General features: G+C 39.5%; 2 protein-coding genes across 4 annotated transcripts; one reads left to right on the top strand and one right to left on the bottom strand.

Moving 5' to 3' along the window:
- The first annotated feature begins 561 nt into the window (after window positions 1–561).
- On the top strand, window positions 562–5,993 carry alg12 (ALG12 alpha-1,6-mannosyltransferase). The gene is made up of 9 exons (XM_046872625.1): window positions 562–760; window positions 999–1,131; window positions 1,214–1,387; window positions 1,546–1,740; window positions 1,836–1,939; window positions 4,558–4,781; window positions 4,929–5,098; window positions 5,172–5,247; window positions 5,336–5,993. The coding sequence occupies exons 1-9, from the start codon at window positions 602–604 to the stop codon at window positions 5,562–5,564; spliced, it is 1,464 nt and encodes a 487-aa protein (XP_046728581.1). The 5' UTR covers window positions 562–601; the 3' UTR covers window positions 5,565–5,993.
- Window positions 5,994–6,464: 471 nt separating this feature from the next.
- zbed4 (zinc finger, BED-type containing 4) lies at window positions 6,465–15,855 on the bottom strand. 3 transcript variants are annotated; one of them, XM_046872620.1, is made up of 3 exons: window positions 15,695–15,855; window positions 10,965–11,244; window positions 6,465–10,832 (listed from the first exon to the last, which is right to left on the bottom strand). In XM_046872620.1, exons 2-3 carry the CDS (start codon window positions 11,049–11,051, stop codon window positions 7,320–7,322), a joined length of 3,600 nt encoding a protein of 1,199 aa, XP_046728576.1. In that variant the 5' UTR covers window positions 11,052–11,244; window positions 15,695–15,855; the 3' UTR covers window positions 6,465–7,319. The 3 variants fall into 3 exon arrangements, with proteins under 3 accessions (XP_046728576.1, XP_046728574.1, XP_046728575.1); XM_046872618.1 differs by having other exon boundaries at window positions 6,465–11,244; XM_046872619.1 differs by lacking the exon at window positions 15,695–15,855 and adding an exon at window positions 11,604–11,677 and having other exon boundaries at window positions 6,465–11,244.
- Window positions 15,856–15,886: the final 31 nt, after the last annotated feature.

Below are 15,886 nucleotides of genomic sequence, written 5' to 3' on the forward strand. Positions count from 1 at the left end.
ATTATGTTTTATTCAGAATGGTTTAGCTCTCTCTCTCTCTCTCTCTCTCTCTCTCTCTCTCTCTCTCTCTATATATATATATATATATATATATATATATATATATATATATATATATATATATATTAGATACTAATAATAACTACAACAATAATAATACAATAATAATAATAATTATTATTATTATTAATAATATAAACATAATTATAAAGGGCACAACCTGCGTTTTTTTTTATTTTTATTAAATTGTCTATTATGGTAAAAATAAATACATTAAAAAAATCTCTTTAACCAACTTTGACGCGAGCTAATACCCGGATGCGAGCCAGGTTTCTGATTTGTCCGGACGACCATTCGTAACCAATTCTTATATAGTTTCTGAAATCAATCTAAAGTTTAAACTCATACTCCTATATATATAAAATATAAAAGAGAAAACATTGAACCCCATTGAAAAACAAATCCATAATCGAATCCAAAAAAATCCGTGTAAATAATTACAGACAGTCTTTAAATCCTGTTTTACTTCCGCTTTGATGACGCGCATGACTCTGAGCTAACCGCTTGATGATGCGCATGCGCAGTTTAACACTCTTCCAGCATGGCGCGGAAGCGACTCATTCCCAAAGTCCCCCAGTTCCTCCTACTGATATTTGTAATTTTTCTGCATTTACTTGCTTGTCCTTTTACCAAAGTTGAAGAGAGCTTTAACTTGCAAGCCATACATGATATTCTTTATCACAGATTTAATTTGGAAAAGGTAAGGTTTTTGTAATTCTAATAAAAAAAAGTGTGTATTATAATTCTAATTATTATTTCTCTTTCCAAAGGTTCTGGCTTAGTTCAGATTCTTTGGATTAGTTTAAAATTTTAGTTATTGAGAGATTGGATATGTTCACATGTCTATATGTTTAAGATCTGAAGAATGTTTTCCCCCTAATCAGACATGCTGCCATGCTGAAGTGCTCTACTGCACCTAACTTTGTGTTTATCTTCAGTATGATCATCATGAATTTCCTGGTGTGGTTCCTCGCACCTTCATTGGGCCAGTGTTTGTCTCTGTGCTCAGCACACCTTTTGCGTTTGTACTCTCCCACTTTGAGGCTCCGAAATATTACACACAGATTATAGGTATGTGCATCAATTCCAAAGCACCTGCTTTTTTTCCCCAATCCACTGGAATGTGATTAATATGTTGTTGTGTTCTCCACAGTGCGAGGTGTCCTTGGGATGTGTGTCTGCCTGACTCTATGGCACATGCAGAAACAAGTGTGGAGACACTTCGGATATATGGTCTCGTGCCTTTTCTGTCTTATCTGTACTTCCCAGTTTCACCTGATGTTTTACAGCACGAGGACTCTGCCAAACACATTTGCTCTGCCCATAGGTGTGTTTTAAACTAAAGTATACACATGCAGACAATATGAAGGAAATATATCTGAGAATGAGTAGCACTAATTTAACGCATTACTTTTCCATGATTTTGTCAGGAATAAAACGAGTTAATGAAGCTGGGCTCAATCCTAACACCCTTTTATTTCACAGTATTGCTGGCATTCACATCCTGGATGACCCAAAGGCACGGCATGTTCATCCTACTTTCTGCTTTTGTTATCATCGTGTTCCGTTCAGAGCTGTGCCTTTTGCTTGGACTCATGTTGCTGATGTCACTTCGATCCAGAAAGCTCAGTATTAAAAAGCTGCTTTATTATGCTGTACCAGCTGGAATTTTGTCACTCGGTAAGTGTTGCTTTGAATGTGTTCTTTTTTTGATAATCTTTTTATTTTTGATCATTTTTTATGTGCAGCCCTGCAGTAAACATATTTTATTGTAGGTTTTACCATTTGTGTTGACTCTGTGTTCTGGAAGAAGCTGCTGTGGCCTGAAGGCCAGGTTCTTTGGTACAACACCATCTTGAACAAAAGCTCCAACTGGGGAATATCCTTTTGGCTGTCATAACAGTTCTGGACATTGCTCCACTAAAATTTTATTTCTCTTTACAATGGTTTGTGCCAAGAAATGGGATGTTTTAAGTGCAATGGAACAGTATGTTTGGGAAGAACAACTTGTGAACCAGCAACAGGGTCAGACTGACATCTGGTCTGATCCTACAAATCGTGCAGCACAAATTGCTGAAAAGTTTTATGTTTGCTGTGGTAGAAAGGTGTCAGAATGCACAGTGCATCATTGCTTGTTGTGAATATGGCTGGGACTGGTCAAAGTGCCCATGCTTTGCCTGGTGAAAACGAGGCACCAGTATGCACTATAGCAGGGGTCACCAACCTTTTTGACACCGAGAGCTACTTCTTGGGTACCGACTAATGTGAAGGGCTACCAATTTGATACACAATTCTGAAATAACAAATTTGCTCAATTTACCTTTAATTATGTTATTATTAATAATTAATGATATTCATCTATGTCAGGGTGTCAAACTCAATTGCACAGGGGGCCAAAACTCAAAGCACACTTTAGGTCATGGGCCGAACATGATAAACATTTATTGAACACACTAAAACAATGTTTTTTGAACATAAATATGAATAAAACAGACAGGAATATTATTCCAGAATAAATACACTTAAACTTTAAATAACTTAAAATATTTTGCTCTCCATAAAAATATTCTCCTGTCAAAATTATACAAGTTAGAAATATAAACATGCTGCAAAAAAACCCCTGAAAAAATCAATACAAATTGTGCTTTTAATTAAACGTTAAAATAACAACAAATCAAAACAGATTTCTTTGCTCTTATGCCATTTTATAAAAAATAATCTTAAACTTTAAATAACTTAAAATATTTTGCTCTCCATAAAAATATCTCCAGTGAAACACCAGACGTCTCACAGCTTCATCATGCAGCTCTTCAGAAACTCTCCCTCAGTAAATAACCGGCTGATGTGACTCTGATTTCTCCTCTGTTTTCACACCAGCTTCACTTTGTGATTTTGCTCTGGTGGAAAAATATCTGCTGAAATATCAGATTCTTCTTTAACTCTTCTACTTTCTGTATCTTCTGCTCTGCATTCAGGCTTTTCAGCTTCTCCTGATGTTTTGTCTCGTAGTTCCGTCTTAGATTCGATTCCTTAATTACAGCCACATTCGCTCCACAAATAAGACATACAGGTTTAGCGGCAATGTCAGTAAACATCTACTCAGAATCACATCGGTTTTGAAAGGCTCTGTTTTCAGAATCAACTTTTCTCTTGGCAATTGTGAGGGGCTTCACAATAACTTTACAATAGGGTTAAATACATCAACAGAAGCTCGACTTGATTGACGCTGGAATGTTCCCAGGTAGTCTAGCAGTCGGTAAGGCAGCTGAAGCGCTGCATTATGGGATCTGTAGTTTGTGTTTATCAGCGCTTCATATCGCCGGGACATTAATAACAATAATAATAGATCTTTATTAAATCATCTCGCGGGCCGGATATAATTGTACGTCAGGCCGGATTTGTCCCGCGGGCCTGAGTTTGACACCCCTGATCTATGTGAAGACACTGATCATGTTAATGATTTCTCCCAATAATTATCAACAATGATTTAACAAGGTAGGAAACAGCTATTTTTAGAAAGGTTGGTGACCCCTGCACTATAGTAAGAAAGCAAGCCAGCAGAGGTAGTGTTGTAATGCTTTGCAAGGCTTCTGCTGGGAAACCTTGGATCCTGGCATTCATGTGGATGATACTTTGACACATATCACTTACCTAAATATTGTCACAGACCTTAAAGTACACCCCTTTTTGGCAACAGTACTTTTAATGAGATCTTTAAGCAGGGTAGTGCATGCTGCTACACTGCAAAAACTACAGAAATGGTTAGTGGAACTTGAGTTCAAGGTGTTGGCTTCACCACATCTCATTCTGATCAAGCATCTGTAGCATGTGCTGAACAAATAAGTTCGATCGATAGAGACATCACAACGTATAAGACTTGAAGCATTTGCTCTAATGGCTTGGTGCAAGATATCACAGTACACTTTCAGAGGTCTTCCATGCTTTAATTGGTCTGAGCTGTTTTGGTGGTGCAGGTGAGGCGTACACCATTTTAGGATGGTGGTTTTAACGTTATAGCTGATCTGTACAATTGTGAAATAATAGACTTTCTAATCACCCATTTCTGGAGTCACCCAGAAATGGATGGCTTCCCATTTAAGTCTAGTTCCTCATAACTGATTTCTTCATTTTATCTCGGGGGGGGGAACAGTCCTCTCTGGCTTACTGTTTTACACCTAAATATGAATACAAATGTCCACATTTTTTTCTCAAGATGTCTGTTGTTAAAAACTCCACATAAATTAAATTACAGAAGATGCATGCTACATTTACTTAAATAGTAACTGGCGACAAGAAAATTTTTCTTCGGTCTGAACTTAATAAAAATGACCAGTTTGAGTTGTCTGGGATAACTTCAGCATTAACCGAAGGTCAGTCCTATACCTCAGTAATCCTTGTGCAAAGTTCGGGGCCTACTTTAAATGTAGTTAATCATCAGATATTCGCTGAAAGTGCTGATGCCTCCCTTGCATTTCCTTGACGGCCTTCTCTCAGTAAACTTCCCCTTTTCTCTGGTACTTCTACTCGGCTGTTCCGCGTGGTCTTGGAGCCACCGTTTTCTTCGTTCCATTTGGCCTTTTGGACAGACGGATGCACACGATGCTGATACCTGCCGTAGGTTTCATCCTGTTGTACTCCTTCCTACCACACAAGGAGCTCCGCTTCATCATTTACACATTCCCCATCTTCAATGTAGTGGCAGCTCGTGGCTGCTCCTTCATGTAAGTAACATGATTGAGTCGAATATTTGCTGCAATTTATTTAAATGAATAGGCTTTTTTCCACTGTGATTTTATTTTTAAGAGCTGTTAAATGGTGTGTAAGACCATGACTGAGCAAACATTTATTTGTTTATTTATTTATTTCAGTTTAAACAAGTACCAGAAGTCATGGCTGTATAAAATTGGGACCATCGCTGTAATTGGACACTTGGTGGCAAATGGTGTATATTCAAGCATCTCTCTCTATGTTTCACGTCACAACTACCCAGGAGGCAAAGCCATGCAGGAACTGCACACATTAGTGCCAGCTAACTCAGGTATGATCATTTCAGTAGCAACAAACAAATTACCGTGAAACCAAGTAATGTATGTGTACGTGTTCTTTTCAAGATGTAAACGTGCACATAGATGTACTTGCGGCAGAGACTGGTGTCTCACGCTTTCTGGAGATGAATAGCAAGTGGAGGTGGGAGAAATAAATGCTACACATTGGCATTATTTAATCATGTATATTGTTTAAACAGATGCTTTTTTTTTTTTCCTCCCCCCCAAAGGTATGACAAGAGAGAAGATCTGACACCTACAGACCCACTAATGAAGATGTACTCGCATGTACTGATTGAGGCAAACACAACCCTGATATCACAGCTTAGTGGTTCTCACAAACCTCTTATCTTCATACAGGGTTATGAACGCTTTCTAGTCAATGTTTCCCGCTTTCCTCCAATCAGTTTTTCATTAACTGATAAGCTTGTGCTTCTCGAGAGGTTGAGCACCAGCTGATACAGAAGTTCTCACTTAAAAATATGACAATCAGACTTCTTCCTGCAATAAAAAAACATATCAGAACTGTTATATTTCTATATGAATCTGAAACCTGACCTCTGACAGTTGTGTAGGCGTTTTCAACTGTGCTGAACTGACACTCCCCATGCCCTTCTTTCAGTCTCGCACTAGTACCGTTTCCTCTGGTGCTCTCGACTTCATTTACCTGCTTAAAAATCTCAGGACCTTTATGTGATGTTGAGATAAAGTAAGAATGTTTTCCACTGTCCAGTGATTTTGTATTTTTTTTAATTTAGTCAATCAGATAAATGTTCAACAAGGAGCAAAAATGTATCAACAATGTGTTAGATTTTTGATTGAAAAAGTAGATGTGAAAACTTTTTCCAAAGTGGACATGAGGTGATTTTAATAAAACACTGCACTGTTTATTCTGTACTGCATTTTTATTTTCCTTTCAATGAACCCGCATGTTATTCCTCTTCAGTTTTTGCTGATAGCTGGCCACATAATTTTCAGATTACATGCCCGAATATGGTAACCGCTATTGATTTTTTAATTAAATAACGACCGCCCTAGAGTGTTAAAAAAAACAAACAACAATGGTTGAAGCGAAGTGCACATGGTGTTTACTCAAAGTCTGTGATGCTACACTGAACTTATACTTGACTCTCAAGAAAAACTGGTTTGTGTGCTCCTAATGTCTAATTACCAACCAAAAGCCACCTGGGTTGTGTAACGGCTTGGTCATCTGCTCACCACTTCCCTTTACAAAGAGCGAAAACAAACTGCTACTGGCACAAAGTTTCCTGTGTAAAAATAGGAAAGCACTCACACTTCATTGAAATCAGACTCAGAATCTTTGTAAAGAAATGATTCAACAGTGCAAACTATTAAAACAAAACAAAACAAACAAGGAAAGGGTAAACATTTTATTAACAAATAGCCACCAAAATTGCATGGTTTCAGTCTGACTATTTAGCAAATTACTTTTGGAAATCTTTTTTATAAAATGTACATCATCTTGACATCGATCCATAATTTAATACCCCAGGAAAAAAAATAATAATAAAAAGAATTGTGCCTGAGAATTTTTTTTTTCAACAGATTGCTCACCCTGAAATTACAACACCATTTTTACATAATGTTACATTGTTTTCTGAGCTAAAAAAAAAAAAATACAAATTCTAAATGGACAGTACCATAAATCAAAATATCACAATGAAATAATTAAATTAAAGACATTTAAACAGTTTTCAGTCACAGCATTTCTTTTTGGGTTGTGTATTCTTATATATAAAAACAGTATTCAGCATCTGTTTGCATTTTACATCATTATTAAATCAGGAGACAAAAAATAAAATGTTGCACATCAAATAATATATACAGCATTTTGACCTGAAGTAGTTCATTTAAGGCACAAGGAGAGAGAAGAAAAAAAAATCTGACCATTAAAAAAAAAAAAAAAATGTACAGCAACCCACACACACGTACCCAACCCCTAAATCTAGGTTTCCCCTCCTTCCCTCCCTCCCTGAACTCACTTTTCACTGGGTAGAAGACTAACTCCAGTTATCAAGCATTGAACAGTAGTATGCATACAAAAAAACAGTTATTTAACTTAATGTGTACTATATACCAAATCTAAACCTCAGTGTAAAGTATTTTAAGTTGAAAGGGCCATCTCAGAAGTGATTTGGTCCTTGTTTGGGGTTCCCTGGGGTCTAAGAAGGTTTTGCACACACAAAAGTGTTCTTAGTACTGAAAATATATCAAAGGAAGATTGACCTTTAAAAATAAGAGTCTTTCAAGATTTTCTAGCAATGGTCGAGACTGGTTCAGGGCACAGTTGACACTTGATGTGCTGAACAGTGTATCTGCTGGTACAATGCTGGGTGGGCAACCCACATAGCGTACGGCTACTTTGGCAAGCTCGGGCCACAAGAACAACTTGAGATTCCAATAGTCCAAAGGATCACAGCTCTGGTCAAGTATATCTTCTTCCAAATACTCCAAAACAGCAAGCTCGGATGACTTTGGTCGGTCATCGTGCTTAATCTTTTGCCTTATGTCATCCATTAGGGCCCATAGGTTGTCTTTGTTCATGGTTGAACTGTTCGATGGAGCTGGGTCCTCGCTGCACCCGTTCGACAACGCAGGTTTCGATTCTGCAGCTGCTGATATGGATACCCTCTGTACTTCTCGTATGAGCTCCTGCTTACACTTCTCGGCTTCCTCCTCTGTGAACAAGGAGGTCTTGTACCTAGGGTCAAGCATCGTTGCCCATGTATAACGTGGATCATGAAGTGTGGGAGACATTCTGGTCACCATGGCCTCTTTTAGAGATTTAAGCATGTTGTCAATACCCATAGTCTCGTCGAAAAGCATGTCTATTTTGCGGTTGAGGATATGTATGAGCGGTATGACCTGGCCAAGTGTGGCCGTTCGATTGTTCATTTCCCTGCAGGCCACTTCAAAAGGTTTCAGAGCGTTGCAAACTGATTGCATCACCTCCCACTGGTCACAGCTTATAAGTTCCCTGAAATTGCACTCTAAAGACATTTCATCGATGGCTTTCTTTTGCTCAACTAATCTTTCAAGCATAAAATAGGAGGTCTTCCACTTGGAGGGAACATCCTGGATCAGCTGATTTTCAGGCAAGTTATAGGCTTTCTGAAGTTCTGCCAGTTTCTCCTTCGCCTTGGCTGAGCGATGTACTCGTTCACATATCTTCCGGGCGATGCTCAACAAGCTCTGTACCATCCTCTGGCTCTTTATGGCTTCGTTAACAATGAGATCTATGTTATGACCAAAACAGTTCATGAGGGTGTGAGCATTGTCCTCCAGGACATTTCCAATGGCTTGATTATCAGTGACAGTGAATCCAAGCTTCAGGCCTGAGGAAACAATCCAGGTGTCCCAAAGGTACTCAAGTTGCTTCTGAATGCTAAGCATGTTATAATCACAGTCAATTGGAGAGACGCCAAGCAGAGCTGAGCAGTGGAAATCTTGCCCCTGAGGTCGGACACGTGACTCGAACGTCACCCAGTGGGCTGTAAGAGTCAGGTATTCCCGCGTTTGGCTGCTTACCCATATGCTTGTTGTAAAATGAATAATTCCACTCTCGGCCTCTTTGAGGTGTGTCAGAACGACCTCTTTTACACTTTCATACATTTCTGGTATGGCGGTGCTGGTGAAGTATGATGAAGAGGGAAGAGAATACTGTGGTTGGAGGTATTCCAGTAATCGGTTCAAACCAACATTTTCCACCATAGCTGATGGCTGAAGATCCAGTGCAAGCATTTCGGCTACGAGTCTGGTGATTTTTTTGGCAACTGGGTGACAATCATCAAATTTTTCACTACTCTCCTCATACGCAGACGTGTCCATGAGCTTCTGTTTTACTTCCGCAGACGATGCATCACCTGAGATATTACTATTATTTTCGAGCACATGCCCATGAAACCTCTGCATGTGCCTAAACAAGCAACTAGTGCCCAGGTTTGTTGTCTTTTTACCCCTGCTTATTGTACGATTACAGTGCAAACAGACCACCTTGGTTGGGTCAGCAGAAGAAAGAGAAAAGTGATTCCACAGCTTTGAAGTCTTTTTGCTAAAAATGGTTTGCGTGTGCCGTTTCTTCTCGCTAGCAGGGCTGTCGGTCGGATTTGACAGCATGTCCTCCTCTGTAGCGAGGGTGCTCTGGGGGGACTGAGGTAAGGTCGCTTTGTCACTTGTGCTTTTTTGGTTCTTTAGGACATCAGGATGTCGCCTCATCAGATGCCGCATCAAACAGCTCGTGCCGAAGTCTCCACGCTTGCCACGACTAATGACGCATGGACAGTACCGACACAAAGCCTTGAGCTGGTCAACCGGGGAGACGATGAAGTGGTGCCATACTTCCGATTTCACTCTTTTCATTATCTTTTTGTTTTGTTGGAAAACTGAGCTTGGCTCTGGAGCTAGACTCGAGACTTCAACAGAATCTTCTGGGGAAGAGGACAACTCTAGACCTTCACTTTTTAGAACAAATGGCATGTTCAGTGAAGACTCTTGTCCAGAATATGAGGCATCATTCAACTCCTCCTTTAAATCCATATTCTCACTATCATCCATGGGCACTTCGTCTGACATGGTTTCGGGGGATGAGGAAGTGCAAGGGGGTTCTTTCTTTATTTCTACATGGTCCTGCATCTGTGAATGTGATAATAGTGTTGGCGGGGTAGTATACGGTGGAGGAATCGTTGAGCCTTGTCCATTTTCTTCAATGACGATGTCTCGGTGGGCCCGCCACATGTGGCGAATTAGACAACTTGTCCCCAGGTCTTTTCCATTTTTACCCCGACTGAACTCATTCATACAGTGAATGCAAACGGCTTTGGAGCTATCAGCAGGAGACAGATAAAAGTGTTTCCACACTGCTGATCGCCTTCGAGAATTTGAGCTCTTAGGGGTGGATGCTGAGCCGTCAGACCCAGTGCCCATGGCGTCATCACTGTGGTTGTTTATGGAATGAGGAGATGGGGCTGCACCAGAATCAGTCTTGGCACTCTTTTCCACTTTTGGCTTGACTTTTTGGGGTGCCTCTTTGGATGCTACATCTGCGGCTTCTGCTGTAAAGGTGGATGGTGAGGTGAGATTGTTTGAGTGGGATTTACTGCTAGCTGCCAGATCGTTATTTGGTGATTTGACAGGAGGTATTAGAGATGAGGCAGAATTAAATGAAGTATTTGGTGAGTCAATGTCTTGTAAAAGTACAGTAGGGTGAGCCCTTCGCACATGCCTCATTAAACAACTAGTGCTGAGGTCTTTCTCATTTTTACCCCGACTAAACTCTTTCATACAATACATACAGATAGCTTTGGTACTATCGCGAGGAGATATGAAAAAATGATTCCAGGCAGGAGATTTTTTTCTCGGATTAAGAGGGTTTCTAATAGATGTCAGAAGGCTTTGTGTGACCGCATCCATTGCAACATCGTAAAGAGTACTCGTGTAGCCACTCAGTAGATTATCATAATCTTCCTCATTACTCCTAGTGACGAAGGGACCTACAGAACCATCGAAGAATAACTTATCGTCATCCTGAGAGCTTTCGCCCGTTTCACTCGGTTCCTCTTTAATATGTACACTTGTGTCGTTTATTAAATTGTCTTTGTCTATTTCAGTAGTCTGAGATGTATCGTCTGAAATGGCTGGAGAAGTTGAACAGTCCTGCTTATCGCAGGTTTCTGCTTCTGGACCATCCACCTCTAAATGTCCATCGACCTGAGAAGATACATTAGTGAGTGTCTGCTCTACAAGTGAAAACTTTGCCAGTGGATTCTCATGAGGGGTCATGCTGTATGATTTAAAAACATAACCATCTTGCCCCTCAATTTTTAAACAGGTGTTTTTCACCTCTTTTCTCTTGTCATTTTCCACCGCACCGTTATGTTCCAAGTGCACATCATCAGTCTTTTGAGAAAGGCCTTCCTCCCCATCCATTTTAGCAGACTGAATTTCTGCTAAGAAACAAAACTTTCTCTATTGAAAGCAGCTTGTCGAATGTTCCAGTGTCATCTGTGTAGCTGTCTCTTCAAACATCCAGCTGAATAACTACAGCAGCGTGTTCGATTCAAATCCGGATGATGAAGACATATCCATTTAGGAGAGTAAAAATGTCTGCACTTTGTGGAATCTGTAAATAAGAGAAAGGAGAGAATTAATTATTCAGTATTTCAGGTATCAGTTTGATATAGGCTATTTCTGCAAACAGGACAGTCATTTCTGTGCTGCTTAACAAATGCATAACAATGATAATTCAGAACAGATTTATTTGATTCCTAGTCTGTATAGACATTATAAAATAGAATAAATTGTTTGCGTTTTCTAGGATATGTACATGTTGACTGGACTGAGCAGATATATTGAAAAAATGTTTTGAGATACTATACGTCCACCTACTCTAGTTATTTATCTTTAATTTTATTATTTCCAACTTTGTACATTAATAGTAAAGACATCCAAACTTTGCTTTGATGACAGCTTTGCACATACTTGGCATTCGTTCAGTCATGGAGTAGTTATCTGGAATAGTGTTCCAATAATCTTGATACACTGTCCAAAAAAAAAAAAAAAAAAAAGAAGAAAAAAAAAAGATTTTAGATTTAACTAGGCAAATAGGTAAGAGCCTCCCATTGGATAATTACTGCATGGATGTTTATGTTTCAGCTGGCAGCAAGTTATTTAACCCTAACTGATGCAGTGAGCATTTTCTGATTTCTTAAACTACCATGTCGAAAGACGCATCCTGTGGTCATGTAAAAGATGTTAATCTGTTTCAGAAGGGTAAAATTATTGGCAGAAAACACCTGAGGAGATCACGGAAACTATTACAATTGGTTTAAGAATTGTCTAACGCATTATTAAAAACTAGAGGGATCGTGGGGAGCATCATCTTCAAGAAAAATCATTAGGAAAAAAAATAAATCCTGAATGATCGGCTGATCACTTAAACGTTTTGTGAAATCAAATAGTAAAATAAACAACAGTAGAACTCATATGTTTAAAAGTGAAAGCAAGAGCATTTCCAAACGCACAATATGAAGGTAACTCAAGGGATTGGGACTAAACAGCTTTAGAAAACCACTTATCGGTGAGGCTAATCAGGAAAAAAAAAAGGCTACAATTTGCTAGGGAGCATAACGATTGGACTCTGGAGAAATGGAAGACGGTCATGTGATCTGAGGAGTCCAGATTGACCCTGTTCCAGAGTGATGGGCGCATCAGGGTAAGAGGAGAGGCGGAAGAACTGATCACCCATCGTTCCTAGTGCCTACCGTACAAGCCTGTGGGGGCAATGCTATGATCTGGGGTTGCTGCAGGTCTCGGAGTGCCCAAAGAATAAGGTCAAGTCAAGTCAAGTTTATTTTAATAGTGCACAACAGACATTGTCTCAAAGCAGCTTTAAGTTGACTACCTAAATCAGTTGACTACCTAAATTTCCTGATAGACCAGGTTATTCAATCAATGGATTTTTTCTTCCCTGATGGCATGGGCCAAGATAACATGGTGCCAGGATTCATTGGGCTCAAATTGTGTAAGAGTGGTTCAGGGATGGCTGCTTTCCTTCACTCTCCTGTCCAAATCATTCTAAACCACCCAAATGGATTTAAATCAGGTGATCGTTGAGGCCAGGTAATCTGATTCAGCACTCTATTATTCTTTTTTTGGACAATTAGCTTTTACATAATCCGTGTGTGTGTTTGGAGAATTTTGGCTAAAGCAAAACACCGCCACACCATCACAACTCCTTCTCCATGCTTTATATTGGGAACCACATATTTAGAAACTATTCGTTCACCCTCTCTAATCTAACAAAAGACATGCGGTTACAACCAAAAATCTTTCATTTGCAATTATCCAAACAAAGAACAGATTTCCACTGATCTTATGTCCATTCACTGGGTCTCTTCTGCTTGCTGTTCCACCAATGTAATGGTTTCTTTGCTGCAATTCAACCAAAAAGGCCTAACTCACACAGTCTCATCTGAACAGTGGATAATAAACTATGGCCGCCATTTGAACTACAGGAAGCATTTATGGTGGTATCTCAGTGGTTAAGGCCACTGCCACTGCTGGGCCAATGAGCAAGGCCCTTAACCCTCCCCTGCTCAGTTGTAAGTCTCTATGGATAAGGGCATCTGCCAAATCCCATTAATGTACATTTATGTAAATCTGTGTTTTTATTTAGTTTATTCTAATAAACTTATCTCTGCAACGCAACAGAGGTAGCTCTTGGTCTTCCTTTTCTGGGACAGTCTACATAAGTCACTGTTTCATCATAGTGTTTGTTGGTTTTGGAGACTGCTCGTGGGAATACATTCAGTCTTCAAGTTCTTGTGATTTCTGTTTTTAGATTGAGTGGTTTTCATTTCTTAAAGTAATGATGGACTCTCTTTTCTCTTTACTTAGCTGAGTGTTTCTTGCTATAATATGGATTTGTACTCTACAATATAGAGTTGTAGTAGCATGAATAAAGCTAGTAACTCTACACTTACCCTTCCTTAAGGCACAAGACAACTGATGGGCTAAAGCCCATTAAGAAAGCAAGAAGTGTCACAACTTAACTCTTGACAAGGCACATGTGTATGTATACATTGATTAGAAACACCTAGCCTTTAAGGGTTTTTGAGAGACAGACAGAAGCATGTTCCTTTTGTTTCTATGCAACAAACTAAATACATTTACTTTAGTCATTTTCTTTAAACTGTCACCATAGGCAATAACTGTGGATTTTGGGTGAAATACGTGTAGCTATGTCATGTTCCATGCCAAGTTTCCATGTATATTTGAAGAACATGCTTACTCATTATATACATGTAGGTTAACCAGTGAAAGAAATACTCAACCGACACAGCTACTGCTCCATACTTCAACACATGCAATTCTATCTGGACTACTGCTAACTGGAACCAACTTCAAGCTACAACAAGACAATCCCCAGAAGCATGTGTCCAAGTTTTGTAAACATTATTTAGAGGGCACAGAGTCGGCTCGAGCGTTATCCATCATGAAATGGCCTGTCCAGTCACTGCACCTAAATCCTACTGAACTGCTCTGAGATTAACTGGATCACAAGATCAGAAAGAAATCTCCAACCAACAAATTTCACAAGTGGCATGGCAAAGTACTTCGGCACAAACATCTGGATGCCTAAAGTATATAAAACTGATTCATGCAAAAGAAGGCATACACGATAACATCTGTACTTTTATATATTTGTTTGTTCAAAAATCTTCATAGCAATAATTTGCCTACTTTCTTGCATATAAACAGAAGGAACCTGCATGTGCCTTTCAAAAACAATACGACCAGCTGTTTCCAAACGTTTAACAAGCACTGTACACGATCAGCTATCAACCATATCTAACTCCTAGTTCATATAAAACATATCTGAAACAGAACTGAGCTCTTAATCTTGAGTTATGACCTCGCAAACCGTGTGTCTACTTTAACCCGGAACTGAACACTACAGCCCAGTGATCCAACACCTCGAGTTACACCGAAACAAAAGCAATAAACCTGAAATGAACCTTAGAGAGAGGAAATACGGGGAAATAAATATAAAATCGTGTATATGAAATAATTAGAAAATCCTACACAAAATCTTTCAGGCACAATTTTCAGACCTCTTATTCGGAAAATGAATTAAGGCGAGCTAGCCGTGTGTGTGTGTGTGTGTGTGTGTGTGTGTGTGTGTTTACGTTTAGCACCTCATATAATCCAACACTGTTTACTCTTAATTATATACACTTTTGTCCTGTATAAAGATATCCTGGATTAAAATGTGTGTATGTTTTGTTTGTTTTGACATTTCTTAGTCTACACTGGTTAAACAACTTAAAAACAATTATAATTAGTACTATTTCGACGAATTGTCCTACTTCCACATACAGTGGATAATACACACGTAATAGTGGTAGTAATATAGATGTATATAGATGTGATTTGTTTTAATAAAAGCCCGTTTTTAAATCGACATTTCAATGAAATCCATTCGGTATAATAATATTAATATTCATAACGTGTTTTTGATTATTAATATGCATTTAGTCACGGTTTTGTAGCTAAGTTCCTGTTTTAAATGAACTCTGTATTATAACCTGAACCACCTGCTATGACTAAATATTGTTATAATAATATTATAATGTGAATGATTATTATGGTGGTTGTTATTATTGTTGTTAAGCAGTAGCTGGACGTGGTGTGGTGTTAGCTTGTTAGCTTTGAGTAACACACTTCACCCCCTTTGAAGCTAATGGTTGAAGCTAACGCTGGCCACCGCACTGTCACATGGATTAGAAGCGGACTGACAGAACAACTCGAGCAAAGCAAGACTTCATCCATCAGCCAGTTTACTGAAACAGGGTTCAGGTGAATTAGGGTTTAGATGCAATGCAGCGGCTTTGTTTTTAAGGTAGCGCGGCACAGGATACAGGGGGAGTAATAAGCTGCCTAGCGGGACAGAACCTGATCCTGGTGCTAGTCGAACCAGGCGGAGAACTGGATCTACCCGAAAAAGCCCACACAGAGTCGTTTACACGGCGGCCGTCTCGGTTCTCAGCTCAGAGAAAATATCGCTTTACCTTCAGCTACCGGAGCGTGATTCAGTCCACCGGAGTTTGCTTTCGTAAGGTAAATAAACACACAAGTCCGAGTGATTCCCGAGGAGCGACGCGGATAATTTTCTGGGCTTTGTCTCCTCCACCAGTGCGGCTTCACCACTCAGCAGATGCAGCTCCACTCAGCGTCGGCCGGAAGGAACGTGCCCAGGCGAC

The sequence above is a fragment of the Silurus meridionalis genome, chromosome 18, assembly GCF_014805685.1.
Source record: "Silurus meridionalis isolate SWU-2019-XX chromosome 18, ASM1480568v1, whole genome shotgun sequence".
NCBI classification, from domain to species: domain Eukaryota; kingdom Metazoa; phylum Chordata; class Actinopteri; order Siluriformes; family Siluridae; genus Silurus; species Silurus meridionalis.